This window comes from Capricornis sumatraensis, chromosome 4 (assembly GCF_032405125.1).
Source record: "Capricornis sumatraensis isolate serow.1 chromosome 4, serow.2, whole genome shotgun sequence".
NCBI classification, from domain to species: Eukaryota; Metazoa; Chordata; class Mammalia; order Artiodactyla; family Bovidae; genus Capricornis; species Capricornis sumatraensis.
The window spans coordinates 156,391,623-156,419,593 of record NC_091072.1 but is presented as its reverse complement, the minus strand read 5'-3'; the positions used below and the strand labels follow the sequence as shown (position 1 = coordinate 156,419,593).

Sequence of the window (27,971 nt, the reverse complement as noted above, 5' to 3'; positions counted from 1 at the left end):
AGATGCCACACCTTCTTACCTCCATCCGGGGTGGATCATGCTCCTGCCGCTGTCCCATGCTGCTTGTGGACTATTTACAGAAGGGAATGCTGGATAAAAATGAAAATGAACAAAATTTAAAAATATGCCTCACAGGCGAATCTCACAAACAGTACTGATTAAAAAAAAAAAAAGCCCAGACGTAAAAGAATACACCCTGTGGGATACTGTGGCTAGAATTTGCTGTGAGAAAAAGCACATGTGGAAGTCTGTGTGTGGTGTGACACTGTTTCTTGCTTTTAAAAAAGTTAAAACAATGAAAGCTGCATTTCCACCAGAAACAGATCTAAAGTATAGGGTGTGGAAAATCATAGGATACATAATTGCTACGGTCTAGATAAGCTTTTTTTTAAGTGCACATGTCCCCAGGAAGATAAGTATTTAAGTAGTCTGTGCAACACTGTAATAAAAAATGGAGGCAACCATAACATCTAGTGGGTAAGTCGATACATTTATACAATGAAATACTATCCAATACTAACTAATCAACTTAGTTCCATGATGTTGAGTGAAAAAAGAACAAGTCTGCAGAGTATTTTGTGTAAAATGTTGAACAGTGTATGTAAATGTAAGCACAAACAAGGCAGAGTTAACTGTTCTTGAGCCCCTACAGTGTGACCCCACAGCAGCCCTGACCAGTTACTGTGTGTTAGCACGTTAACAGAGGCGCAGCCCTGCCCAAGAACCCACAGCAGGAGGAAGTCTAGGTCTGGGACCCACGGGCTGCCCGGCGCCTCGAGGCCCCCCCTTGCTGGGCTGGTCCAGGGACTTGCGTCTCAGGCCTGGGCCAGGATTCAGAGCAGGAAGCCCTGTAACTCCAGCCACTGCTCCCGCCATGCCCGTCTCTCCCTCACCTCACAAAGCCTCCCATTCAGCTCTGCCCCTGCTGCCAGGTCTGTGGGCTGGGAGGGGGGGCTCCCCCGGCGTCCAGGCTTTCCCTGTGCTGCGCCTCCAGGTCGACTGGCCGGGCGATCGGAATGGCGGGGTGAGTCTTGGGGCCCCAGAGTTGCTGGGGGGGTCAGAGAAGCTGCATGGCTGCAGGCAAGCCCCTGTCCCTCTCTGGGCCTCTCAGGGATGGGGGAGAGGGGCTCTGGGATCTTCCCGGACAGAGATTCTCCAAGGGTCTCAAAAGAGGGTTTCGAGGAAGATGGCGGGTGCAGCTGCTCCCAGGAGCTCCGCTGGGCTAGTCCTCCAGGAGCCCGGCTGAGAGCCTGGCAGCCCTCCAAGGCCTGGACGCTTGACCTTGCAGGGATCTGTCCCCATGCAGCCCCCACCCCACTCCAGCCCGCCCTGAGCCTCAACCTCACTACAGATTCTAGAGGATGCTACCAGCCCCAAGGCCAGGCTGGACCCTGGGACTCCAAGGAGACTGCAAAATAGATGGTGACAAGCCAGTGAGCAGAAATGGGGGCAGCTCAGGGTAGAAGCCAGCCCAGGGGTCAGGAAGGGGTGCTCAGAGAGAGCTAAGGACAGACATGGGAACAGCTGGTGAGGTTCGCGTGGCAGGCAGACAAGAGGGAGCTGCTCTGCGTACTTACGGTAGGGGAGCTAAGGGGGACGCTGAAGGCTCTGAGCAGGTGGGTACCTGTCAGGGAATCAGGACTCAGGACCTCCCAGCAAAGGCAGTGAGGAGATGCTGGAGGGTTTTCAGCTGGGGTGTCAGGGCCCACCTGTATTTCGGAAAGTTCCCTCTGGGTGTTGGCGGTGAGCAGAGGGCTGGTGGAGCAAGGAGTGCCACCGTGGCATGGTGGGCCCCGTGGAGAGGCAGATAGCAGTTGGGAGGTGAAGGGGTCTTGCTGGGCAATGGACAGATGGTGGGAGGACAGATGGATAAGTGGACAGACCTGGCCCAAAGCACAGCTCCAAGGCCATACCCTCAGTTTCCCCCAGGCCAGGCCAGCTGGGTGGCGCTAAGATGGAGAGATGAGAGCAGAGGAATAAACAGGAGAGAAGTCAGAGCTCCCACCAGTCTGCCTGTCAGAGTGGCGCTGGCCAGCCACCAAGGCTCCTCAAGGCTCTCGGATCCCATGACACCTGGTCCCCCAAAGTCTAGCCTCACTCTGGCCAGGCCTGGGTCCACCCCTCCAGCTGCCAGGTCATCTTCTCAAGGTGGGTGTCGTGCTCCCTGGCACCAGGGTGCCGATGCCACGTTGGTCTGAGGAACAGCTGACTCTCCATTGCCAACCTCACCCCAGGAGGACAGGCCTCCCCTGGACCCAGGAGCCTCTGCACTGCCTGTTCACTCCTCTGAACTGACTGGGCAAGGCCTCACCAAGGCACTGGGCAGATAGTCAGAGACTCGCCAGGTCATCCCTCTGATCCCGTCTCCTCTGGTGTAAAACAGGGAATCCCAGCTCTGTGGAGGAGTTGGAGGCTCAGGATAACGAGAGCTTCCCCAGCACCAAAGGAGGAAAACGTCCGATGGGCTCTGGGACAAGAAGCAGAGCTCAGGGAAGTGGACAGTGTGGGTCTCTTGTTCTGCGAACAATTGGCCCTTCTCTCTGGCAGGCCCCAGAGCATCTCCCTGGTGCTGTTGATTCCACTGCTCCTGCCGCTGGGGCCAAACCGGTGCGCGGTGGCCCAGCGCTGTCCGCAGGCCTGCGTCTGCGACAATCCCAGGAGGCATGTCGCCTGCCGGCACCAGAACCTCACCGAGGTGCCAACCGCCATCCCTGAGGTCAGCAGGGCAAGGTGGGGTGGAAGAGGACAGCGGGAGGAGCCTGGGCTGGCACCGGAGGATCTGCCACTACCTGGCTGGGGAAGGCCCCAGCAAGTCACTTTTCCTCCCTGAGCCTCCGTCTTCACATCTGTAAGATGGGAATGATAACAGCCAACAACGGAGATGATCTATTTAAAATCCTAAGTGATTGGAACAAGTTATGTGACGTATAATACTGAGTTAATTACAGGCCCTGGGGCAGCGAACTGGGGACCTACTGGGATAAGGTATGGTCTCTGCCCTGCGGAGTCAAGAGCTGGAGAATCAAAGTAGAGGGGGCAGTGACGATTCAATGAGGAAAGTGCCAGAGTGGGGGAAGGCTTCCTGGAGGAGGCGTCAGGATGGAGAGAATGAGGGGGAGGAGACTGTTCCCGGTGAGGGAAGAGCAGCTGCCAGCATTAGCAAGGGGCACAGGCTGTGGTCCGGGAGCCCCTCAGCTTCCCCTCCCTCTCCCTGCTCAGCTGACCCAGCGTCTGGACCTGCAGGGCAACGTGCTGCAGGAGATCCCCCCGGCTGCCTTCCGGGACCTGCCTCACCTGACGCACCTGGACCTGCGGCACTGCCAGGTGGGGCTGGTGGCCGAGGGCGCCTTCCGAGGCCTGGGCCGCCTGCTCCTCCTCAACCTGGCCTCCAACCGCCTGCGCGCGCTGCCCCAGGAGGCGCTGGACGGGCTAGGCTCGCTGCAGCGGCTGGAGCTGGCGGGGAACCTGCTGGAGGAGCTGCGGCCAGGAACGTTTGGGGCGCTGGGCGCGGTGACCACGCTGAACCTGGCCCACAACGCCCTGGTCTACCTGCCCGCCATGGCCTTCCAGGGGCTGGTGCGCGCCCGCTGGCTGCAGCTGTCGCACAACGCGCTCAGCGTGCTGGCCCCCGAGGCTCTGGCGGGCCTGCCTGCCCTGCGCCGGCTCAGCCTGCACCACAACGAGCTTCAGGCCCTGCCCGGGGCGGCCTTGTCCCAGGCCCGCGGCCTGGCCTGCCTCGAGCTGGGCCACAACCCCTTCACCTACATGGGCGAGGAGGATGAGCTGGCGCTCCCTGGCCTGCGGGAGCTGAGGCTGGACCACGGGGCCCTACAGGCCCTGGATGCCCGGGCCTTCGCCCGCTGCCCCCGCTTGCATACCCTGGATCTCCGCGGGAACCAGCTGGACGCCCTGCCGCCGCTGCAGGGCCCGGGGCAGCTGCGCCGGCTGCGGCTGCAGGGAAATCCGCTCTGGTGCGGCTGCCGGGCCCGGCCGCTGCTGGAGTGGCTGGCGCGGGCGCGCGTGCGCTCGGACGGCGCGTGCTGGGGGCCGCGGCGCCTGCGCGGGGAGGCCCTGGACGCCCTGCGGCCCTCGGACCTGCGCTGCACCCGGCCCGGGGCGGAGGAGGAGGAGGAGGCCGAAGAGCTGAAGCCCGCGCGGCCCCGCGCCCCTGACGGCGCCCCTGGGGAGGAGGCCGGGGCGGCCGAGCCCTGCCCGCGCACCTGCGTGTGCGTCCCGGAGTCGCGGCACAGCAGCTGTGAGGGCCGGGGCCTGCAGGCAGTGCCCCGCGGCTTCCCCAACGACACCCAGCTCCTGGACCTCAGGCGGAACCGCTTCCCCGTGGTGCCCCAGGCGGCCTTCCCGGGCCTGGGCCGCCTCGTGTCGCTGCACCTGCAGCACTGCGGCCTCACGGAGCTGGAGGCGGGCGCCCTGGCGGGGCTGGACAGCCTCGTCTACCTCTACCTGTCGGACAACCGGCTCTCCGGCCTCAGCGCTGCCGCTCTAGAGGGCGCCCCCCGCCTGGGCTACCTGTACCTGGAGCGGAACCGCTTTGTGCGGGTGCCAGGGGCCGCCCTGCTCGCTCTGCCCAGCCTCTTCTCCCTGCACCTGCAGGACAACGCCCTGGACCACCTGGCGCCCGGTGACCTGGCAGGTGGGCGGGCCCTGCGCTGGCTCTACCTGAGTGGAAACCGCCTCGCCCGAGTGTCCCCTGGGGCGCTGGGCCCCGCTCCGGAGCTGGAGAAGTTGCACCTGGACAGGAACCGGCTGGGCGAGGTGCCCACTGAGGCCCTGGAGGGGCTGCCGGCCCTCCTGGAGCTGCAGCTCTCTGGGAACCCGCTCCGGGCCCTACGAGATGGCGCCTTCCGGCCCGTGGGCCGTTCACTGCAGCACCTCTTCCTGAACAGCAGTGGCCTGGAGCAGGTGGGCGCAGGGGAGGAGGGGCGAGGGGAGGCAGGCGGGCATGGGGGCCCTGAGATGAGCCGGGCACTGCGCCTGCCCCTAAAAGCTCAGGTGTGGGCCACAGATCAGGCTGAATGCTGGGCCACAGGGAGCAGGGACGCTGCTGAGGCCTGAAGGTGGGAGCTCCCCAGGGTCTGTGGGATTACCTCTGTTACACATGTTGTGGGCAGGGCTTTTGTTATAATTATATGGGGGGTATATATATATATATAATTGTAAATATTTATAAGTCATATTTATATTTACAATCAAATATTTATAAATAAATTATATTATATGGGGGATAGGGCCTAGCAGAAAGAACCATGAACTGGGGGGTCTGGGTGACTTGCAGAGGGCAAGTGCTTGAGGCCTAGGCCTAGAGTGGCCCATGGAGCCTGTCATGGCTCAGGTCAGGCCCCAACAGGACCAGCCTGAGTCTTCCACCAGCATGCCCTTCCTGCCCCCGCCTTGGGCTCGCCACTCCCCAGGCAGGCAGGAGCTCACACCAGGGCCTGGCGCCTTCCTGCAGATTTCTCCTGGGGCCTTCTCGGGCCTGGGGCCCCAGCTCCGGAGCCTACACCTGCAGAAGAACCAGCTGCAGACGCTGCCCGCCCTGCCCGGTCTCAGTGAGCTGGAGCTCGTTGACCTCAGCGGCAACCCGTTCCACTGTGACTGCCAGCTGCTTCCGCTTCACAAGTGAGCACCCCCGCCTGAACCCCCCCCAGCTAGGGACCCGGCCAGCTGCTCTCAAGCCCCCACGGTCTCCCTGGGGGCACCAAGTCGGTGCCATCTGAGCACCTTTCACGGGGGAGGATCCTGCCAGGGCCAGCTACCCTCTGGGGAGCAACCCCACAGGTCTTGGGGTGGGTTTCCCAGAGCCTCTATTCCCTCATCCATAAAGTGGGGGTGAAGTCTGCCTGGCTGAGTGGACCTAGTCAGTGTGTGAGCGCTGTACATCATTGCCCAAGAAAGCAGCAAGGGCCCTGGAGCCCAGCGACCGGGGCTCAAACCCGCCTCTGTGATTGTCTCCTTTTGAGGAGCGTGGCCTCTCTGTGCTGTTTCGTTGTCTGTAAAGGGAATGACGGTGACTGTAAAGTGATGTTAAATTCAGCAGCTTGTCTAGATCAGTTTGGCTCACCAGTCCTCGGCCACTGTTTATTACTGGCCCCCTTTTACAGGAAGGGGATTGAGGTTTGACTTGCTCAGGATCACTTAACTGGTGCGTCCACTCTCACCCACTAGGCCCCACCGTCCCCAAATCCCTGAGGCCCTCCTTGCTGTCCTCAGGAAAGCTCGGCACGGGCGCTTCCCCACCCCCACTTTTCCTCTCAGGTGGCTGGCTGGGCTGAACTTGCGCGTGGGGGCCACCTGTGCCACCCCTCCCAGTGCCCGTGGCCAGAGGGTGAAGGCCGCAGCTGCTGTCTTTGAAGCCTGCCCAGGCCGGGCTGCCAGGAAAGCCAAGCGGACACCGGCCCCCAGGCCTGGCGCCCCGGGGGACCCCCATGAAGGCAAGACGGCAGAGAGCAAACAAGGCTGGCCGAGGGGTGGGGGCGGGAAGGCCTTGGTGGGTGGGTCAGGTTTTAAGGCCGTTATGATAGTAGGAGTCCGACTTGTCTTGGTCCCAGTTTCATGAGGTTGTAGATCTGGGCAGGGACCAGATCTTCTTCGGGTGGCTTCTGAGAGTGATGTCCACCCTCTCCAGCTCTGGGCTAAGCTCAGAGGGGCTTATGAGGAAATGACTGCACACCTTTTGTCCCCTGGGCAGTGGCCTGATTAAGCTGCAGCCTCCCGGGACCGTGTGTGTCCAGAAGAATCCCACAGTGATGGTCACTGCTGGCTTGCTTCGATTCAGCCTTTTCCCACCCAATCTTGGGGCCTCGCTTGTTGCTGGGGTGGGAAGAGCAAGGGTACAGGTGTGTTGTTGGCACCATGGATCAGACTCCATCACCCCCTTGACATTACATTTGACAAAACATAATAGTTTTCTTTTTTGCTTTTTAAAGTAATTGGGATCATAATTCAGTTCAGTCATTCAGTTGTGTCCGACTCTGCCACCCATGGACTGCAGCATGCCAGGCCTCCCTGTCCATCACCAACTCCTGGAGTTTACCCAAACTCATGTCCATTGAATCGGTGATGCCATCCAACCATCTCACCCTCTGTCGTCCCCTTCTCCTCCCGCCTTCAATCATTCACAGCATCAGGGTCTTTTCAAATGACTCAGTTCTTCCCATCAGGAGGCCAAAGTATTGGAGTTTCAGCTTCAGCATCAGTCCTTCCAATGAATATTCAGGATTGATTTCCCTTAGAATGGACTGGTTGGATCTCCTTGGAGTCCAAGGGACTCTCAAGAGTCTTCTCCAATGCCACAGTTCAAAAGCATCAATTCTTTGGCGCTCAGCTTTCTTTATAGTCCAACTCTCAAATCCATACACGACTACTGGAAAAACCAAAGCTTTGACTAGATGAACCTCTGTCGGCAAAGTAATGTCGCTGCTTTTTAATATGCCGTCTGCTGCTGCTGCTATTCAGTCGTGGTTGGTCATAACTTTTCTTCCAAGGAGCAAGCGTCTTTTAATTTCATGGATGCAGTCACCATCTGCAGTGATTTTAGAGCCCCCCCAAAATAAAGTCTGACACTGTTTCCCCATCTACTTGTCATGAAGTGATGGGACCAGATGCCATGATCTTAGTTTTCTAAATGTTGAGCTTTAAGCCAACTTTTTCACTCTTTCACTTTCATCAAAAGGCTCTTTAGTTCTTCCTTGCTTTCTGCCATAAGTGTGGTATCATTTGCATATCTGAGGTTATTGATATTTCTCCCCACAAGCTTGATTCCAGCTTGTGCTTCATCCAGCCCAGCGTTTCTCATGATATACTCTGCATATAAGTTAAATAAGCAGGGTGACAATATACAGCCTTGACATACTCCTTTCCCGATTTGGAACCAGTCTGTTGTTCCATGTCCAGTTCTAACTGTTGCTTCTTGACCTGCATACAGATTTCTCAGAAGGTAGGTAAGGTGGTCTGATACTCCCATCTCTTTCAGAATTTTCCACAGTTTGTTGTGATCCACACAGAAAGGCTTTGGTATAGTCAATAAAGCAGAAATAGATGTTTTGCTGGAACTCTCTTGCTTTTTCTGTGATCCAGGGGATGTTGGCAATTTGATCTCTGGTTCCTCTGCCTTTTCTAAAACCAGCTTGAACATCTGAAAGTTCACTGTTCACATACTATTGAAGCCTGGCTTGGAGAATTTTGAGCATTACTTTACTAGCGTGTGAGATGAGTGCAATTGTGCAATAGTTTAGGCATTTTTTGGCATTGCCTTTCTTTGGGATTGGAATGAAAACTGACCTTTTCCAGTCCTGTGGCCACTGTTGAGTTTTCCAAATTTGATGGCATATTGAGTGCAGCATTTTCACAGCATCATCTTTTAGGATTTGAAATAGCTCAACTGGAATTCCATCACCTCCACTAGCTTTGTTCATAGTGATGCTTCCTAAGGCCCACTTGACTTCACATTCCACAATGTCTGGCTCTAGGTGAGTGATCACACCAGGGGTTTATTTTATTTTGGCTGGGCTGGGTCTTGTTGGCTGCACGGGCTTTGCTCGAATCGCAGCAAGTGGGGGCTCCTCATTGTGGTGCGCAGGCTTCTCACTGTGGTGGCTCTCGGGCTTCAGCAGTTAGCTGCATGTGGGCTCAGTAGTTGTAGCTCCTGGGTTCTAGAACACAGGCTCAGTAATTGTTCTGCATGTGGCATCTCCCCAGATCAGGGACCAAGCCAGCATCTCCTGCACTGGCAGGCGGATTCTTTACTAAGTCATCAGGGAAGCCCTAGGATTTGTTTCTACTTCTATTGAAAGTAGCTGTTCCTCCTAGGAATACAAAGGCCTTGAAGGACACGGACCCTGATCTCCAGCAGAATGTTCTGCGCTGGGGTGCTCTCCAGATTGAAGCCACCGAGTCTTGGTTGTGACCTGGCCGACGAGCTGGAGTTTAATCCCACTGTTTCCATTTCTTGTCAACTTAGGTCACCAAGTTACTGAACCTTAATGAGCCTTCTCTCTTACATGTAAAATAAAGTCAGCACATCCTCACAGGATCAAAGATGAAGCAAGCAGTGTGAACACCTGTAAACTAGTGTCTGGCATGAGGCTGTCACAAACGCGGAATCCCTTGCTTCCCCGTCCCTCAAGCAGCTGAGTCCGACGGGGTGACAGTAAAGGAAGGTGCAGGGGGTTCCACCAGCGTTGGCCCCAGAGCGCCGCTCACCGCAGGCCGTCGTCAGGCAGTGGGCAAGGAGTGGAGAGGTTTCTGTTCCCCAGGACGTCTTCCAGTCTTCACGTGTCCCCACCCCCTCGACCCCCGCATCCCAGGGCAAGGGCAGCGGAGGGACAAGGTTCATCGTGTGCCTTGAGCTAAAACGTCCTGGAGGTCAACACTGCCATCTGTGACTGGCTAACCTCTAGGTCCCAGGGATGTATGTACACTTGGTCATATACTCGCTGAGGGCAGCTTTGTGCTGGGCATGAGGGGCATGAAGACACGGGCTGGGACTTTGGGGAGCCCGGGGTCCTGGGGGGGGGGAGTGGCAGGGACAAAGAACATAGCGTGTTGCTGTGGAGACACGTGTCATTTTGCACTCTTCATGGGTGAACTCTCCCCGTCTGTAGCCGACCTGGAGAGGTGGCGTCTCAGAACAGAAGGAACAGACACTGACTGCAGCAAGAAAGGGATTTAATCGTCTCACAGGATTTAAGTGTGGGAAGCCCATCTGGGGCTGAAACAGTGGCTAAACTTGTCCTCTAGCCCTGCCTGCGGCGCCCAAGCACTGTGGGCATCAACTTCTTCACTCAGGAAAAAGCAAAACTGAAGGCCAAACAAGTCCCATCTCCCCAGAAGCTCTTCAGTCAGAACTTGACCCTTAAAGGGCAAGAGCATAGGGGACAATGATTCTCCTCAGCTGGGCAAATCACCCTCAATAAAGGCAGGTGATGCAAGCAGGCTGTGGAACTGCAAGCCACTGTCAGCCACCTTCCTCCACTGAGCCACCCGTCACCGTGAGGTGGGTAAGGGGAGGCACAGCCCCTGTCACATTTAGGGGAGTTCAGGCTACAAGAGCCTCGTTTCTCTTCCACGTGAGCCTGCACAGTGCCTTCAGGAAAGGACATAAGATCTGGTTCTCTGAACTGAAATTGGCTCCCCTTGGGCTGGTCGCCCATCTCTGGAATGACACCCAACAGCAGGGTCCTCAACACACGCAAGGTCAGCACCCCATCTGGCAAGCATGGACCACGGCAGCTATTACAGGGTAACACAGGGACACACCCAGCCATGCTGTCTCTACTCAAACACGTGGAAGGAAAGAAGGGCTGAGGAGAGCAGCCTGTTACCACCTAGGCCCCAGGTCTCCTCAAGAGAGGGTGGGTCCGAGGGAGAAGACAGCTTCAAAGGAGACTTAACTGCAGAGAAGCAGCAGCTGAAATGTGGGCAGACGCTAGATGAAACTTCTAGATTGTACTTTCAGAGGAGCAGCGGAATCAAAATATATTATGGAGTTAAGGACATGCACAGCAAGGAAAAGGACCAAGAAGTATGTCCCCATCTCCAGGACCTCCTCCAGGGCCATGTCAGCCAGCAGGGCAGACCATCCCGTGAGGAGGCCCGGAGACCTTCTGGCAAGGCCAGACCTGTTCCTGGTTAACAGAGAAAGAAAAGCACAGGTCCCATCCAGCTGGGCTCCAGAGTGGGTTAAGTTCAACGCTGGTGGCACCTTCTCTCTCAGGATACTTGCATGCCTGTGCACACACCCACCCCCACCCCCCTTTCCCGTGGCACAGGGACTGGTGTGGTCTCCCCCACCTGAGGCCCTGGCAAGCTCCCTTTCCCAGGGAGCAGACCTTATCTCTGCTCCTCTTGGAAATGGAGTCAGTATTTATGCCAAGGGAAAATAGATCAAGGCCACTTCACAAGTCACCAGGACCTACATGCTGGTCACTGCTGCTCAGCTGCCTGCCAGAGCTGGGTGTGGGTGCTGGCACAGGGCTCCCCAACATCCTGGGGGTGCCAGGAGGAGCAGAGCCCCAACCGAGGCAGGAGGGGCCGCTCCGCATGGAGTCTGGGGCAGAGGCTGTACCTCTCATACCACTCTCGTCCGTGGGGTGACCGTCTGTCCCCACCTCGAGACCTGCTCGGGCCTAACCACTAGCCAGCTTGTCTCCCGTGTGGAGCCCCCACCCTGGCAGTGGAGCAGTGTGGGGGGAGTGGAGGGGACTAGTGAGGAAGAGCTTCAGGAATTCGAGCTGGAGAGGGAGCTGCTCTCAGGCAGCCCCCGTCACATGGCCTTGCTGGAGAGGCCAGAGGCTAGAGGAGACCCTGGCTGCTCCTTGGGTGCCTGGCCCGCACAGCACCAGGCAAAATGTATGCAGAAAGGCTCAGTCTCCGAAGTAAAGCAGGTTGGCGTGGTGGCCAGAGAGGCGCCCTGGGCTGGCTTCCGGCTGGCAGCGAGGAAGGCTCAGTCGCCCGTCTCCTGTTTGATGTTCTCGACGGGCACCGGCAGCTCTGGACTCGGGGCCTTGTCGCCCGTGGCCACGTCCAGGTGCTCCTCCTTCACACGCACGGCGACGACTGAAGAGGGAGAGAGGCACGGGGCAAGGAGGAGGGGGCACGGAGCTCAGGATCTGGAGAAGGAACCGGGCTTCCTACAGACAGGGGCCCTTGGGTGTGCTGGGCAGCCAAGGCCTAGGGCCCCATCCCACCAGCCTGGCAGGCAGCCCACCCTGCTGAGGGCTGGGGGTGCAGAGGGCCAGGCCGGTGCTTGGCTCCATTCAGAGCTGGGGGCGGGTGTCTGGGAAGCCCTCCAGGCTCTGTGGTCTGAGAGATTTCTTGGTGCCCAGAAAATGCCCTTCAAGCCTGCCTCTGCCCTTCTGTGCCAGGTGGGGAAGGAGAGGACAAGCCTCTGAGCAGGGAGCCGCCCGCCGGGCCTGCCCAGGAGGCTCTTACTCTCTTCAGGAGCAGGCTCCGATGGGGCCTTCGCTGCCGCCTGCAGGTCCTCCTCCAGCAGGGCCTTTTTGGACCCCTGTCTGAGGGGCCGCGTCTTGGCCGGTGGTATTCTTTTTCCTTGGAATAAAAACAGAATTCAACCCAGGTGAGGGCTGTATCCATATGCAATAGCGGCCAGGCAGCCCAGCAGAGGGGTAGGTGCCAGCTGGGGAGGACCGAGGCCCAACTCTGACCTTAGCCCTCAGGGCTGTGGGTCCACGGGGCAGAGCTTCTCCCCAGGAAGGGGTCAGTGCCCCCACCCCGCCACGGTAGCTCAGCTTCCTGTTTCTGCTCCTTTCTTCACTTCTACACTGTCAGTTTGCCAGCCCTGATTCGGAACGGCACAGCGTCCTGCCACTCGATTCACACCACACCCTCACAGGATCTTAACCCTGCCCAGGGACCGCATCTGTTTCCTCTGTTCCCTTTCGGGACATCCTGTCTTCTGCGGAGACCACGTCAGGGAGCCCAGCTCACTGCAGCTCAGCCTGGGGCCTGCTGAGGTTGGGCCGGCCTGTGAGAGGTCCCTAAGCTTGGTGGTCACCCTCGCTCCCTTCCCCTGGGGATCATGGGAGAATGACTTCCATCTGTTTGCTCTAACATTTTTACTTTCATACACTGCAGCTGCACAAGGCCTCAGAGACCAGGCCACCCCTGACCCCTGCTCCAACCCATATAGTCTCTTGTGTCTTTTCCTCAGCATCCTGAACGCTGCCAGAGACCAGAAGACTCCCTCATTGTGCTCTGGGCCCCTAAGATACAGGGTGATGGATGAGCTCATGGGACAAGGGGCAAAGGAGAGGTGGGAACATGAAGAGTGTTGACTGATCTGGGTAGTGATCCCCTGCCCAGGGACACAGGCTCAGATGATCCCAGGTCCCACCCCAGCTGGGTAGCTTTAGAGCACCACTTACGTTTCTTCCCAAACTGTTTCTTTTTCTTCTTTGTGGCCTCTTTGGCTTTCAGAGGTGTGGTGGGCTCTGTTGTTGAAAGACACGGACATGAGGTGAGAAGAGAGTTCTGAGAGGACATAGGCTGCAGGCACGTCCCGAGACCCCTGCCCACCCCTCACGGGCCTCCCTTACACAGGGGACGCTCCTGAAGGAAAGCCAGAGCTGGGCCGTGAGAACAGGGAGGGGCTGCGGGGAGGGACTGGATGACAGCTGTCCCTTCCCACCCGCATCACCAGGGTGCTCAGAGGGGCCTGGGGGATTTACCTGGTGCACAAGGGCACGAGCATATGACAGAGTGGGCAAGGTCAAGGAAGGAGCTCTGCAGGCCAGAGGGAGAGGGAGACAGAGAAGTCAGGAGCAGGAGGGGGGAGACCAGGGCCACTCTCTCCCTAGAAGTGGTCCAGGAGATGCTCGATCTCATGCCAGAGGGCCAAAGGTGGGCATGCAGCACGGGGGGTGGGGTGGAGGGTGGTTGGCAGGAAGGAAAAAGAAAAGGAAAGTCAAGAGCCCCTCAGGGCCAAGAGAGCCCAGACCTGTGGCCACAGGTGGCTGGAGCTGGTAGCCGGTGAGCTCACACCAGCCGACGGGGTAGATGTCCGGGGACTCGCAGTCCACCCACTGGTCGTACTCGCTGTCCCAGCCATCGAAGTGGATGCTAAGGAGCCGGTGCACCACCCGCTTCACAGTGGCCACGCAGATGAGCCGGGGCTCCATCAGGTCCACGGCCTCCAGCTTCATGCCCACCTTGAAGCCGTGGTTGGGGCAGTCCTGGGATGGGGATGAAGGCCAAGCAAATCAGCTAAGTCCCCACGCTGGCAGGGCAGCCCTGGGTGTGGGAGCAGGGGTGGGGGTCTCAGACCAGGAACCCCTCTGCACTGTGATCCCAGGCACCAGCCCCTCTGGGAAAGGGACTGGCTGACTGTTCAGCATGCATCCACATCAGTTTGGACTTGTCCCCGAAACAGCTGATCTTAGCAGCAGGGACTCGAGAGGAGAAGGGGTTGGAACCGCCACCTCGGGTGGCAGTGGGCAGGGTTGGTCTCCTCACCATGTTGAAGAGTCTCGATGGAGCTGCCTTTGCCTTGGTCTTCTCCAAGTAGGCCTCCCAGCTGAAAGTGTGAGCCTCGTACCCTGCAGTGGAAGGTGGAGATGAGGGAGGGAGGGAGGTGAGGGGGAGTCCCGGACAGCGCCAAAGGGGCTCCTGCAGCTCCATCAGGACTCAGCCCAAAGTCTCCCCAGCAACCTTCTTCCCTCCTGCCCAGGCTGGTACCTGCTCTAGGACCATGGTCCTGTAGTACAGGGTGTTCACTGCCCAAAGGGACAGGTGGGAGTTCTGCTCACCAAGCCACATGGGGCCGTGGGGCCAAGCCAGCCCAGACTAAGGGCTAGTGGTGACCGTGGGGAGTGCTGTCACCTCTCCAGTCCACTCAGATTTCAACTCCGGGGGTCTGGCTTGGCCTGTGGCCTCAACCCTGCTCCCTCCAACTGTATGCCAGTCTTACCTTTTGGGGGTGTGAGCTCAATGTCATTCTTCTGGCAGAAGTTGGCTGGGAAGATGGCATGGGAGGAGGCATGGTAACAGAACCAGTCGGAGCCATCTGTGGAGGGGCCTCCGTCCACACAGATCATCAGGTAGCCATCCAAGAGGACCTAGTGGAGGCGGAGAGGGAAACAGAACCTGGTGCTCTAAACTGCACCCCCATTCCAGGGTGAGGCGGCAGGACAGGGACAGGAGACGAAGCTGCTTTTCAGAGCACTCAGCACTCATGTAACCCATAATGGTAAAATCATCTAGCTTCCTCACGTGTGGTCAGTCATGTCAGACTCTGCAACCCCATGGACTGCAGCCTGCCGGGCTCTTCTGTCCATGGGATTCTCCAGGCAAGAACACTGGAGTGGGTTGCCATTTCTCTTCCAAGGGATCTTCCCGACTCCCTCAATGGATACCACATGCTGTGCCAGCAGGAACTGTGTCTGTCCGTTTGTCACTGTGTTCTCAGGGGTGAACACGGGGGCCCGGCCTGGAGGTTTGCTAGACAGACACATCAGCGTGTCCCCAGGAAGGCCAAGGGGTGGTGGCTGGCTCCACAGGCTGCAGCAGTAACAGAGGTTTGCAACAACGCCAGCTTGGCTAAGGCGTGGCAAGGCCAGCCCCCAAGGAGACAGCAGACGGTGGCGGGAAGGCCCACACTTGCCCCAGGACCAGGCTCAGGTCAGGTGTTCCACAGTACCCACGGGTGGCTGGCCAGGGACTCGGCTAACCTGCCAGCTTGATGCCATGGCTGACATGCCTGGACCAGCCCACACGGTTGGCAAGCCTCTGACCCCCGAAGAGAAAGCAGATTCCGAACCAGGAGCCAAGTCTATGTGCACGAAAACCAGTAGGGGGCACTCTGCCACCGCCCTGCCCATAGGAAGCGCTGCTGAAGGCCCAGGGTGCCCAGACTCACCTTGCAGATGGTCGCCACGCAGATGTTGCCCAGATTCAGGGGGTCAATGGCCTCCAGTTTCATCCCTTCCTCAAACCAGCCACCTTCTGTGTAGACAGCTCGAACCTTAAAAGAATGGGGCAATTGGGCAATCTCTGGGCTGACCCGGGGAGGGGTGGGGAAGAGGCCTCAGCTGCCGACGGCCTGGTAAGGAAAAGGGGAGAGGAAGGGAGATCCGGGGCCTCAGGTCTGGAGTGGACCTGCAGCCAAGGGGCAGTGCCCAGGGCTGGGCCTCACCTTCTTGAACAAGTAAGGAACAGCGTCACAGTAGATCTTCCGGAAGGTGGGGTGGTGGGCCATGTCACTGCGCCTCTCTTTTAGGGAGATAGTGGAGGGAGGAAGGGAGAGAAGTTGAAGCTGCTAACACGACCATCTCCACGCCTCCCCCAGAATGTGGGGCTGCTCAGCAACCTCCCACCCGCACCGAGGAGCTCTCTGTTGGAACTATTCAGCGCTGAGAACCCAGACTCCTCCTACGTCGCAAGGAGAGGATGTGGCCTGGAACCTCTAGCTGTGAATTAACTTTTACCATTTCAGGCTGGAGAAGGAAATGACAACCCACTCCAATATTCTTGCTTGGAAAATTCCACAGACAGAGGAGCCTGGTGCGCTACAGTCCATGGGGTCACAAAGAGCTGGACATGACTGAGCAACTAACACACAGAACACACTTCAGGCTGAGTGTCACTGGTCAAGTCACTCAACCCCTTGGGACACCTGGTCCAGTCCTGCCATCCTCAGGGTAAAGATGACTGCCCCCATTACTCAGAGTAGTTGTGGGGTGCAGAGATGTGCCCCTCTGACCCAGGCCCATGCTGGCCAGGGACTCGGCTAACCTGACAGCTTGATGCCGTGGCCGACTCGCCTGGACCAGCCCACAGGGTGGATCAGGGGACTCCACATGTGGCACCAGAAGTCGTCGTCGCTGTCACCATCCTCGTAGAGGAGCCGCAGGCGACCCCCGATGACTGTGTCCACCACGGCCATGCGGGTCCGGGACACCTGGGACTTGTCCACCACCTCCAGCCGCATGCCCTGCCGAAAGGGGTACTTCATGCTCTCCACCATCTGCAATGACATCAGAACACAGGCCTGCTGGGGGCGATCCCTCCCTCCCACAGTCCTGTCCCTTGGGAGTAACCAGAGGACGGGATGGGGCGGGGGGGTGGGAGGAAGCCGGCAGAGGAGCCCCTCCTGCCCGCCAGGTTCCCCCCTGGCTCCCAAGTCCCTGGGATGATAGAATATTTACAATGTATGCACCAGAATGTCAGCAACTCATTGTGATGGGGATCACAGACTGCTTTGCAGATTAAGGAAACAGGTGCCCAAGGGAGGTCGTGTGACTCACCTGGAGTCACACCGGATCATTAGTGCCAGAGCTGAGCCACAAATCTCGTCCTGGGGTCCAGCTCTATGCTCCTTCAGGGATCTGCACTCTGAACACACGAGTCCCTCCCAGTGCTCTCTACCTTCCGGCCCCTGCTGACAGCACTCACTCAACCAGCCTGGTGTTTAGAGAACTGAGCACCCTTTGCCTCGATACCTCTAATTTCAGCCCTGGCTCCACTGGGCTGCAGCTCTGAACAGCTCTCCTAGCACCTCAGGAGTAATGCCTGCCTCTCGGACACAGCCAAGGATAGTGACCAAGATCCCACAGCTGCTCTACAGCCCCGGTGGTGGGGCCTGGGTGAAGAGACAGGCAGTTATGTCTGCTGAGATTCTCATGCTGTCCTGCCTGGGACAGAGGATGATACTGAAGTTCTGTGGCTTTTCCAGCACCGGGGCACTGCGGACTCAGGGAGAGCCATTCCAGTTTCTTAGCGGTGGTGAGGACTGAGCAGTGCAATTCCAAATCCCACCAGGAGGGGGAGCGTGCCAGATGGCAGTGCCTTGTATACAAGCACTTAGTCAAATCTACTGAATGAATAGAGGTCTCCTACATTGCAGGCAGGTTCTTTACCACTAGTGCCACCTGGGAAGCCCAGTTGAATGAACGCTCCTGAAAATGCTATGAGCAAAGGGAAGGATCTGGAAGAGCACACCAGCAGACAGAGCAACATGACCGATGGGGCTGGAACAGAGAAGGGAGCAAGCTAATGGCAGAAGACGCCCACCACCCATGCTTAGGGAATCTGGAGCTGCTCTGATGGCTAAACCAAGGGGGTCTTAGAAAAAATACTCCAGCGAGCAGCACCAAGGACCGACAGAAGGGGAAAGGGCAGGAGCAGGCCAGTCAGGAGACCCCAGGGTGCTCTGCCAGACCTTGATATGGAAGTCCACAGGAAGTGTCCTGGAGCCCACCAGGCGTTTCATGAGGTAGCCCTTCCAGTCGGTGAACTTGGCATGGATGGCTGGGGAGACAGAGCAGAATCCTGAATACAGACTGCCACCACTCTGCTGACGGGTGCCAGTCTGCCCCAGAGAGCAGCAGAGGGCCTGAATGACATATTTCTGCCTTCTCAGGCCGGCAGTCCTGGACTCCCCAACCTGGACCTGCCCTGGGGCCTCTGGACGAGGGAGGAGAGGAAGCGAGGAGGCAGGAGGGCTCTGGGCTGGTCTGACTTCTCCCAGGGGGCCACAGGAACCAGGACGGGGAGCACTCTCATCAACTCACTCCGCGGGGGCACCAGGATCTTGCTGTTGATGGCACACCAGCCGATGGGGTGGACATCCACAGTCCCCAAGTTGCACCAGAAGTCATGGCTGGCATCATTTTCAAAGCCTTCATACCGGAGCAGCACCCGGTACCCTGAGCAGGAGGAAGGGGAGATGAACTCTTAGGCCTTCTTGCTTCTCCAGCCTAAACCAGGCTGCCTACTCCGAGAACCCCTTCTACAACAGCCAGAGCGAAAACAAACCCCTGCCATGTGCCTGGAAAGCAGTATGGCACAGCAGGGGAGTAATTTTCTACGGCCTGATCGACCCCGGAATGAACTTCAAAATGGGGGTTTCCAAACTCGCCAAGCTCTGTGGCCCCCTCTAAGGTAGGCAGCACGAAAGCATAGCAAGGAGGGAGAACCAAACTCCAGTGGGCAGGTTTGTTTGTTTTATGGAGCTGATGTCTGCTCCGGCACTGCCTGTCCACCTGGAGATGTCGCCCCCAGCCCCTGACCCCGCCTTGGCCGGAGGAGCACCCACCTGCTGCCTGGATGACCGAGGCGATCCAGTACACCCGGCTGGGGAGCACGGCGTCGCTGTTGAGAACCTCTACCTTCATTCCCTTCATCACATCCTCCCACTGGTCATAGAGTGGGACCTGCGCGGGGGTGAGAGGGTTCAAGGGGACAGTGAGCCACCTGGGTGGGCAGAGGAGAGCGGCTGGCCGCAGGGCCTCACAAACGCGCTGTATCCTCTGCCCCTCAGTATTTCCCCTCACTGTGTGTGGAAGGCCGGGCCCAGCACCAGGGAGGAAGCGATGAACGGATGCACCCGCCTCTGTGAAGAGCCGAGTCAGGGGACGGGAGTCGCAGTGTCAGACAGCCCTGCTAATCTCTACAGGACCGGCTCCCAGCTGTTACCCTCTGGCACATCACACCTGTACCAGCAGACATCTAGCAGTTTCCCACTCTGACTATGTAACAGGCGCTTCTAAGACACAAACAGTACTCCTTCAATCGTCATACCGGGTGGCTGGATTTCTCTCGTGGTACAGTGGGTAAGAATCTGCCTGTCAGTGCAGGACGTGAGCTCAATCCCTGGTTGGGGACTAAGCACCCACAAGCCAAGGGGCAACTAAGCCCTTGCATTGTAACAAGAAGCCCCTGTGCTCCGCAACAAAGACCCAATGCAGCCAAGATAAAATAAATAGGCCTTCTCCAGATTTCCTGGGGTTTAGGAGCCCCCTCGGCCTCTCTCTGCACCTGTGGGGGACCACTGCTCAGGCCTGCACTCCAAGCCCAGCCCTCCAGTCTCAGCCTCGGCCGCTTCTCAGTGACAGCCACCTGGGGCTTCCCAGGTGGCTCAGTGGTAAAGAATCTGCCTGCCAATGCAGGGTTCGATCCCTGAGTCGGGAAGCTCTCCTGGAGGAGGGGATGACAACCCACTCTAGTGTTCTTGCCAGGAAAACTCCAGGGATGGAGGAGCCTGGCGGGCTATAGTCCACGGGGTCTCAAGGAGTCAGATTCAACTTAGGCATTGACAGGGAGTCCGGGAGCCTTTAGCAGAAGGGGTTCCAGGAGGCACCCATATCTGCCTCCCAGGAGCCAATGCGCTGGGGGCAGTTCACAGGCACCAAGTTGTCAACAGGAAAGCACTAAAAATAGGGGAAAAGAGAAAGGGATTCTCACAGTTGGCTCTGGATACCAAAGCACAAAGTGCCATTATGTGAATCAGCCTGGGGGCGACCTCCGAGGGGAGTGCTCAAAGCCCTCAGTGAGGGTCTGTGGGAGGACTTAGTGAAGAACAAGTGGGCAGAAACGTGAATTGGAGCGAGTGGCAAAGCCGGGCTTTGAGCACCCAGACTTCATCCTGTTCCCTCCCGGTGCTGAAGCAGTGAGGCAGGTGGGTGAGCCGGCAGCAGCGCCCGGGCCCCTGCCCTCCCTCCCCTCATGCCCAGGGCACTCACATGCTTAAAGCAGCTGACAGGAGCAGCCTTGTAACTGTGATCCTTCAGGAACTTCCCCCAGTCGAAACCCAAGACCAGCGCTGCAGAGCCAAGAGGACCAGAGTTCAGGAGTTGAAGCGCGGAGCTCTCGCAGCAGTCACTCCAGGAAACCAGGCGGGCCTGAGGACTGGGAGCAGCCCGGGCTGACCCCATACCTGCCCCAGCAGTGGCCACTGCAGGAACCCGGGCCTGGGGACCGGGAGCACAGGCCCCTTCCTACCACGCAGCCTAGGCCCCCCCCATACCTGCCCCAGCAGTGGCCATCAGGATGGGACGGGGAGGACCTCATCCAGAGGTTGCCAGACTCTCCGTAGAGGAAAGACTCAGAGGGAAATGTCTGATCTTTCTCCCTCAAGAGAAAGAGGGAAATTCAAAGACCCTCAAGGCTTAAATTCCTCAGACCGCCCCCAACCTCTCATTGGCCACAGCCAATCTAGATGGGTGGGAGGCACACACACCACAGTCCCTCCAGCCCTGATCTGGGAGCTGTGTCAGACCACCTGGTACACAGCTGCCAGTCTACATTTATTTAGAAACAGCTACTCATGCTCAGAAAGAGAGAAGTTCCTGATCCCATCACCCTTCTTCACACCAGGTCTAGGTCTCCACTGCCCCAGGAAAACAAAAGCCAGAGAGCTTGCTAAACAAAGGAAGCTAACTCTTGGCTTTTCAGTGCTCAAGAGTAGAGTGATTGAGGGATCTTCTGGGCCATCTCACAGTTACTCCCAGGTGAGGAAGATGCCATCTAAAGCGAGCCTGGGCTGGCCCTTTCTAGCTGGCCCTTCTCCAATCCTGGCTCCTAGGGAGCGACCCTTCCCCTCACCTGCTGAGTCCTGGCACCACACCCCACCGGCTTCCTGAGCACCAGTCCCCACTGACTTACCGTCCTGCCCAGTTGGGGTCCCATCAGCAAGCTGTCCTGTCCCCTGGGAGTGGAGGAAGGCTCCAATTTTGGCAGACCAAGCAGCTTTGTGCAGAACTTTGGCCTTCTTGGTAGGTGGTTTTCCCTGGAGGGAGGAGAGCCTGTCGGTAGCCTAAAGGCTGATAACAAGGCTCTGGATTTGGACTGCCCTGGTAATCTCTCTGGGACTCTAGTTTCTTCACTTGTAAATCAAGATGATAACAATTATAATGCTGAGCTCAGGGGGGAGTTGCAAGGGTGAGGGTCACAGATTGTGCTGAACTCAGAATGCACTTAGCCATTGTTCACCTGCTGGGGTGGGGGTTGGCAGAGCCAGAGGGCAGGGAGGGATACATTTTTCCATCTTTTAAGCTCTGCTACTGCCAGGAAGTTCTCGCTGGTGGCCAAAGCTCTCCGCCATCTCCTTCCCCTGGTGCTCCTATAGGTTTATGGCAAAGAAGGGGCTTCAGAAGGCTCATGAACTGAACAGAGTTTATGAGGTGCTCAAAGGGGTCCTACCCCAGAGTGAAAGGCCACTGACCTGTGTGTGTGTTAGTCGCTTAGTCATTTCCGACTCTTTGCGACCCATGGACTGTAGCCCGCCAGGCTCCTCTGTCCATGGGATTTTTCTTCAGGCAAGTATACTGGAGTGGGTTGCCATTTCCTTCCCCAGGGGATTTGCCAGACCCAGGGGTCGAGCCCAGGTCTCCTGCATCAGAGGCAGATTTTTTTACCATCTGAGCTATAAGGAAAACCTGGTCGGTAATTTGTAGCTTAAGCACTGATCAGAGAGGCCGAGAGAATTTATTAAAGAGATCAATGATTGGGGGAGAATGGACAGACGCATATGTATGGCTGAATCCCTTTGCTGTTCACCTGAAACTAGCATAACATTGTTAATCAGCTACGTTGTTGTCTAGTCACTCAGTTGTGTCTGACTCATTTGCAACCCCATGGACTGTAGCCAATCAGGCTCCTCTGTCCATGGGTTTCCCAGGCAAGAATACTGGAGTGGGTTGCCATTTCCTTCTCCAGGGGATCTTCCTGACCCAGGGATCAAACCCACCTCTCTTGCATTGGCAGGCAGATTCTTTACCACTAAGCTGCAAAGGAAGCTACTGTAATACAAAGTAAAAAGTTAAAAAAAAAAAAAAAAGAGAGAGAGAGATCAATGAACTAGAAATGTGGGTTTAGGGAGTTCCCTGATTGTCTAGTGGTTAGGATCTGGTGCTTTCACTGCCATGGACAGGGTTCAATCCCTGGTCAGGGAACTGAGATCCTGCAAGCCAAGTGGCACAGCCAAAATTTAAAATAAAAAAATGTGGGTTTAAGTTCCAAAATCACTGCAGATGGTGACTGCAGCCATGAAATAAAAAGACACTCCGTGGAAGAAAAGTTATGACCAACCTAGACAGCATATTAAAAAGCAGAGACATGTCTCTTTGCCAACAAAGGTCTAGTCAAGGCTATGATTTTTCCAGTAGTCATGTAAGAATGTGAGAGTTGGACTATAAAAAAAGCTGAGTGCTGAAGAATTGATGCTTTTGAATTGTGGTGTTGGAGAAGACTCTTGAGAGTCCCTTGGACTTCAAGGAGATCCAAACAGTCTATCCTAAAGGAAATCAGTCCTGAATGTTCATTGGAAGGACTGATGCTGAAACTCCAATACTTTGGCCTCCTGATGTGAAGAACTGACTCCTTTGAAAAGACCCTGATGCTGGGAAAGATTGAAGGTGGGAGAAGAAGGGGACAAGAGAGGAAGAGATGGTTGGATGGCATCACCGACTCAAGGGACATTAGTTTGAGTAAACTCCGGGAGTCAGCGATGGACAGGGAGCCTGGCATGCCGCAGTCCATGGCGTCGCAAAGAGTCGGACACGACTGAGCGACTGAATTGAACTTAAGTTCCACACAGACCTGGCGCCAAATCCTGGCTCTTCAATTTTATTTGTGTACATCTGAGTAAGTTAGCAAAAATTTTTGAGGCTTTGAAATAGTAATCTTTAAAAATTCATTTAAAAAATTCATTTTTTAGGAATCACTGGTAAGACTGAGGGTGCCAAGCCCTCCGCAAGTATCCCCAGACTGTAGTTAATAACGATGTTATTCTTAGCTCACTGGGAAGGACTTTCTTATGTCTTGACTAAAAGCTGAAAAGTGGGGGAGACAACAGTAGCTGTCTCATGAGTGAGAGATAACATGCATGAGGCTCTAACTAGAAGAGCTGGGCTGAGGCCCACATCAGGCTTCACAGGACAATTACCTGGGGTGCTCGTTAAAGCCTCCTATGTCTAGGCTGTGCTCCCTCCCAATTAAACCAGAATCTTCATGAGATTTTTGAAACCTTCCAGGTGACCCCTACGTGTAGTCAAGTTTGAAAATCAGTGTAGTGAAGACACAAGGCCAGCCTCCTAAGATGAGGCTCCAGTCTCAGCTCTGTCCTCTTCCTACAGAGCCCACAGGTAGATGATTCTCCCTCTCCAGACCTCAGCACACTTGTCAATTAGTATGTGGGTTAGACAACACATCTCCAAGAATGCTCCCCCTTCTCAGAGTTCTACAAATGTGAATAGTAGAGGCTGGTAAGACTAGTTGGTAATACCAACTAGAGGTTGGTAAGACTTTCTAGGCAGCTGCCTGTGGAATGGAGTCAGAGTCAAGGCACCATCTTCTCAAACCCCCTGTGGCCGGAGAAGCTTGTGGACCATTTCCAGCTTCCTTTCAGAGCTCTTTTGTAAAAGAGCAACAGGAAGACATGGGTGCCAGACTCCCCCCCGAGTTGTTTACAACTTATCGAGGGCAGCGGTTCCCTGGCGGGCCAGTGGTTAGGAATCTGCACTTCCACTGCAGGGAGCATGGGTCTCATCCCTGGAGCTGAGATTCCTGCATGCCATGCAGCACAGCCAAAAAGAGAACTTCCTGAGGACACATCAGACCCTGAGGGGTGAGGGTTGGGGGTGAAGGGAAGCTCCAGGAATCTGCAACTTACTGAGCTCCAGAAATGGGTGCATAATAAATACCAGGCTGTTTACAACCTCAGAAGGCTACAAGCAACGTCCTGCCCAAGCCCTGTGGGCCCCCTCACCAGCACAGGTAGTGGTTCCTGACCCAGCAACCAGGGCCCCAGGAAGGGTCTTCCAAGTGACTGCCTCTCACCTGCAATCTTGCCAAGATACTGGCTTTCTTGGAGTTGGAGGAGTAGCTCCTGGAACAGGAGACACTGCAGAATCTCTTGGTCTTGGAGAAGAAGGCTTCCCTGGTACCCACGATCCCACACATCTCACAGACAGCTGGGAAGAGAATTTAGCACGTGACTCCCTTGATCATCACCCCAGTTCAAACAAAATGATGGGCCCTTCAAACCTGGGGCACTGCATTAACCCCCTAAGACTGACAGAACTGGAATAGGAGGAAGCGATTTGGGTGTGTACCCCTGAAGCTGTGTGGCATCCCTTGGCTCTGTGTGTCAAAATGGGGCCAAGGAGAATCCCTGCAGACAACTGGGGAAAGTTTGCAAAGAGAAAAATGAGAAGACAAAAATGTACCCATATCATTTAATTTCTGTGGGCCTGTTTTCTTCTCATCTCTAAAGAGGCTGAACTAGATCAATGTTTCATCCCTGATATCACATTAGAATCACCTGGAAAGCATTTAAAAATGCTCTGATTAGAATGACCTGCTCTGCGGTGGGACACAGACATCAGTGGTTATGAGAAGTTCCCCAGATGATTCTAATGTGTGGCCAGGCGAGTGCATCCCCAGACTAGATGGTCTCTAATAGTTCATTCTAGTTCTAAGATTCTAAGAGAATGACTGGAAGAAGATAGAAGGGAGAAAAATAAAAGAAAGGGGAGACAGGACTTCCCTGGTGGTACAGTGGCTAAGAATCTGCCTGCCAGTGCAGGAGAGGCGGACTTGATCCTTGGCCTGGGAAGATTACACGTGCCACAATGCAGCTAAGCCCGTGCCCCAAAACTACTGAGCCCGTGCACTGCAACTACTGAAGCCGGTGCACCTACAGCCTGTGGTCCGTAATAAGAGAAGCCACTACAAGAAGCCCACATACCACAACGAAGTACCCCCATTTGCTTCAACTAGAGAAAGCCTGCGTGCAGCAATGAAGACCCAGCGCAACCAACAGTAACATAAATAATTTAATAAAAATAAAAGGGGAGAGAGGAAAAGAAGACAGGATGAATGGAGAGGCAAAGAGTATTAGATGCTCCTCTTCTAAAGAGTAAAGGGACCAAGAAACAGGAGTGTCATCACAGACCATCTAACCTGCCTCTTTGCACAGGCAGTCCCCACACTGGAGGCCCTGACACCGAGGTCCAGCAGCTGTACAAGCATCACACCTCTGAAGCCAACTGGCTTCCAGATGATTCACAGGGATTCTTATCTGCCCTCATCCTCTTACCTGGAGGTCACTTAATTCTGTATTTCCTTGCCTCTCACTTCCGACTCACGAGCTATTTCTTGTCCCTTCCCAGAGAGTAACCAGATCACATTAGGTGTCGTATATTCTCAAGACCCAGGCTTAGAAATCCACCAACTATTATTATTTACACAAACGCAAAAGCACCACCATGTTAATGATCGGCATCTAATATGTGCTGAATGAATATTAATTGTGAGAAAAGAATGAAATCACAACTTGAAATCAGACTGAAATGACCCTTGGGGATACTCGGGGTGCCTCTGTCTCTCTCACAGGTCCTTAGACATCAGATCAAAGAGCCCTTTACACCTGGACAGCTCCGCCCACCTGGCCTACATCTGCCTCTCCATCCATAGCCTCTGAAACCTCCCTATCTTTGGGGGACACTTTGAAGGCACCTGGCTCAGAACCACTGCCGTCCAAGGACCGGGGCGTCCCAGGGCTGAGCAGATGCAGCGGGGACGTGGGCAGCTCCCCTGCTTCCCGATCCTCATGTTCTGCTTCGCTTGACTCCTCAAGATAGGAGCTGCTCTCACTGCCCACACTGCTGTTGTAACTCCGGAAGCTGTCATAGCCGCCGAAGAGCTCCAGGTCATCGTCTTCCTCTTCCTCCTCCATCGGTTCTGAAGACGGAGTCTCCTAGAAAAAGGATGACACAAAGCAGGCAGGAGCAATCGTGGTTGGCTTACTGTAAGACAAGGGAAACTACAGGTCTGCTATCAACTCCCTTTCCAGGTCCTGGTCAAGTCAATGCTTCTGGGCCGAGTGGCAGGTACAATCAAACACCTCTTTCGTAAACACCAGCATCATTACTCTTGTTTATACCTTTCTCAACTGCAAGTCAAAAGAATACCTTAGCCAGACAGAAACATGTATTAGGAATTCACCAGGGTCCTCTGCGGATTTATACATGACGACATTTTACCACAATTCACACAGAACAGAGTGATGTGAAAATATACTAAGCATGGTGCTTCGTGAAGACATTCTGGAAAAGATGTATTCCAGAAACTCATTCTTCCCCCTTCAGCAGGTATACACCAAAGTAATTTCAACTCAAAAACAATTTAAGTCAGACGAAAGTTAATTTGGGGCCCAGACTGCCCTAAAGAGGATTTGAGGCAAATGACATACTAGCACTGTGGGACATACCATAGCTTTGGACTTAGCCCTGATCCTAACTAGCTGTGGGTCCTTGGGCAAGTTGTTTAACCTGTCTGGGTCTCAATTTTCTCATCTATAAAACAAAAAAAAATTTTGGTTCAGAAGATGTGCAATGTGAAATGAGGTACTGTATATGAATCTATGTAGCATGTAGCAGAAAAGGTGTGAAGCGTTTGGGCTCTAGGCCAAGACTCCAAAACCATCCCTACTATATGACCTGCAGCAGTTCAATCTCAGTACCTCGGTTTCCCCATCTGTAAATGAGGACAATTCCACCTATTTCATAGGCTTTGGGGGAGAAGTAAGGGTTAATATGGGAAAGGCACTCAGACTAGTGACATGCACACAGCAAGTGCTCAGTAAATGCTGGTGATCATTACTGGTTAAAAGCACAGGCACTCAAATCGGATATGCCGGAGCTGGAATCCAGGCTCTCCTACTTAGGGCTCTCGGTTTCTCCATCAGTACAATGGCTGTAACAAGCCTTCTTTAGAGGCTGCTGTGCGCACCCAGGCGCTATGTAAAGCCTAGTTCTGTTCCCAGCAGTCAGTGACAGCTCTGAAACTGGGAGTTATCATTCACACTCTACACTGATGATGATTCTTCTTTACTCTCGGAGAGTTGGTGAGCGATTCCACTTTATATTTACACTACATACGCAAATGTGCCAGAAAGGACATTCAAATATAAGGTAACCAGAAGCCAAATGATGAAAAGATATATGGGTTACAGGTGGTGGGAAGAATGGGAAAAGCAAAACAGGGAGAGTTTTGGAACTTGACAGCCTTAGTGCCCATCTCCTTCACTTTACAGCTGTGTGACCCTCCTGGGGAGTGGCACTACCCTCTCCAAGCCTCAGGTGCATGATCCATAAAAAAACAGACAATAACACAGGACTTGTTACTGTGGGATAACGCACGAGAACGCTCCAGATATGGAGTGTTTATTAAACTCTAATTTTCCTTTACTTCCCACCAGGATGTGACAGGCCTCACAGCCCCTAAAGAAGCCACCATGAGACAAGGGGGAGAAGGAAGATTCAGGAGCTCTCATATCCTGAACCCAGTTCCTCTTCCCCCAGGCCAGTGAAGCTGTTCTTCCCTCAACCTCACTCGGACCCAGGAGAACGGGAGCAAAAGGCGATGCCAATCGCCTCTGGCCTTGCTCAGCCTAACTACCTGTTTACCCATTCTTCCATCCTCCACCCTCCAGGCGTCGCTCAAAGGCCCACCGAGCGAGGCTCTCGGGGTTCCCTTTCCCAGTCACGAGAAGTCCTCTCCCTCTCACCTCGACGCCCCGGGGCTTCTCCATGAGACCTAACACAGTTTCTTCAACCGTCACCAGGTGCAGGAAGCCATATTGGCCTCGCCGCTCTCCCTGAGCGTACTCATTGGCCGCCTCCCAGGGCCGAAGGCCAATCACGCTGCAAGAAAGA

The 27,971-nt window shown here is 55.5% G+C and overlaps 2 protein-coding genes across 2 annotated transcripts; one reads left to right on the top strand and one right to left on the bottom strand.

The window, feature by feature from the left end:
• The first annotated feature begins 1,016 nt into the window (after positions 1-1,016).
• Positions 1,017-9,900, top strand: CHADL (chondroadherin like). The gene is made up of 6 exons (XM_068971548.1): positions 1,017-1,024; positions 2,548-2,716; positions 3,220-4,920; positions 5,471-5,637; positions 6,274-6,505; positions 9,757-9,900. Exons 1-6 carry the CDS (start codon positions 1,017-1,019, stop codon positions 9,898-9,900), a joined length of 2,421 nt encoding a protein of 806 aa, XP_068827649.1.
• On the bottom strand, positions 9,712-27,901 carry L3MBTL2 (L3MBTL histone methyl-lysine binding protein 2). The gene is made up of 17 exons (XM_068970660.1): positions 27,824-27,901; positions 25,771-26,011; positions 24,091-24,224; positions 20,917-21,040; positions 19,995-20,074; positions 18,569-18,686; positions 18,045-18,179; positions 17,693-17,781; positions 16,267-16,498; positions 15,668-15,744; positions 15,392-15,496; positions 14,444-14,591; positions 13,990-14,072; positions 13,475-13,709; positions 12,903-12,968; positions 11,950-12,066; positions 9,712-11,574 (listed from the first exon to the last, which is right to left on the bottom strand). Exons 1-17 carry the CDS (start codon positions 27,845-27,847, stop codon positions 11,462-11,464), a joined length of 2,121 nt encoding a protein of 706 aa, XP_068826761.1. The 5' UTR covers positions 27,848-27,901; the 3' UTR covers positions 9,712-11,461.
• Positions 27,902-27,971: the final 70 nt, after the last annotated feature.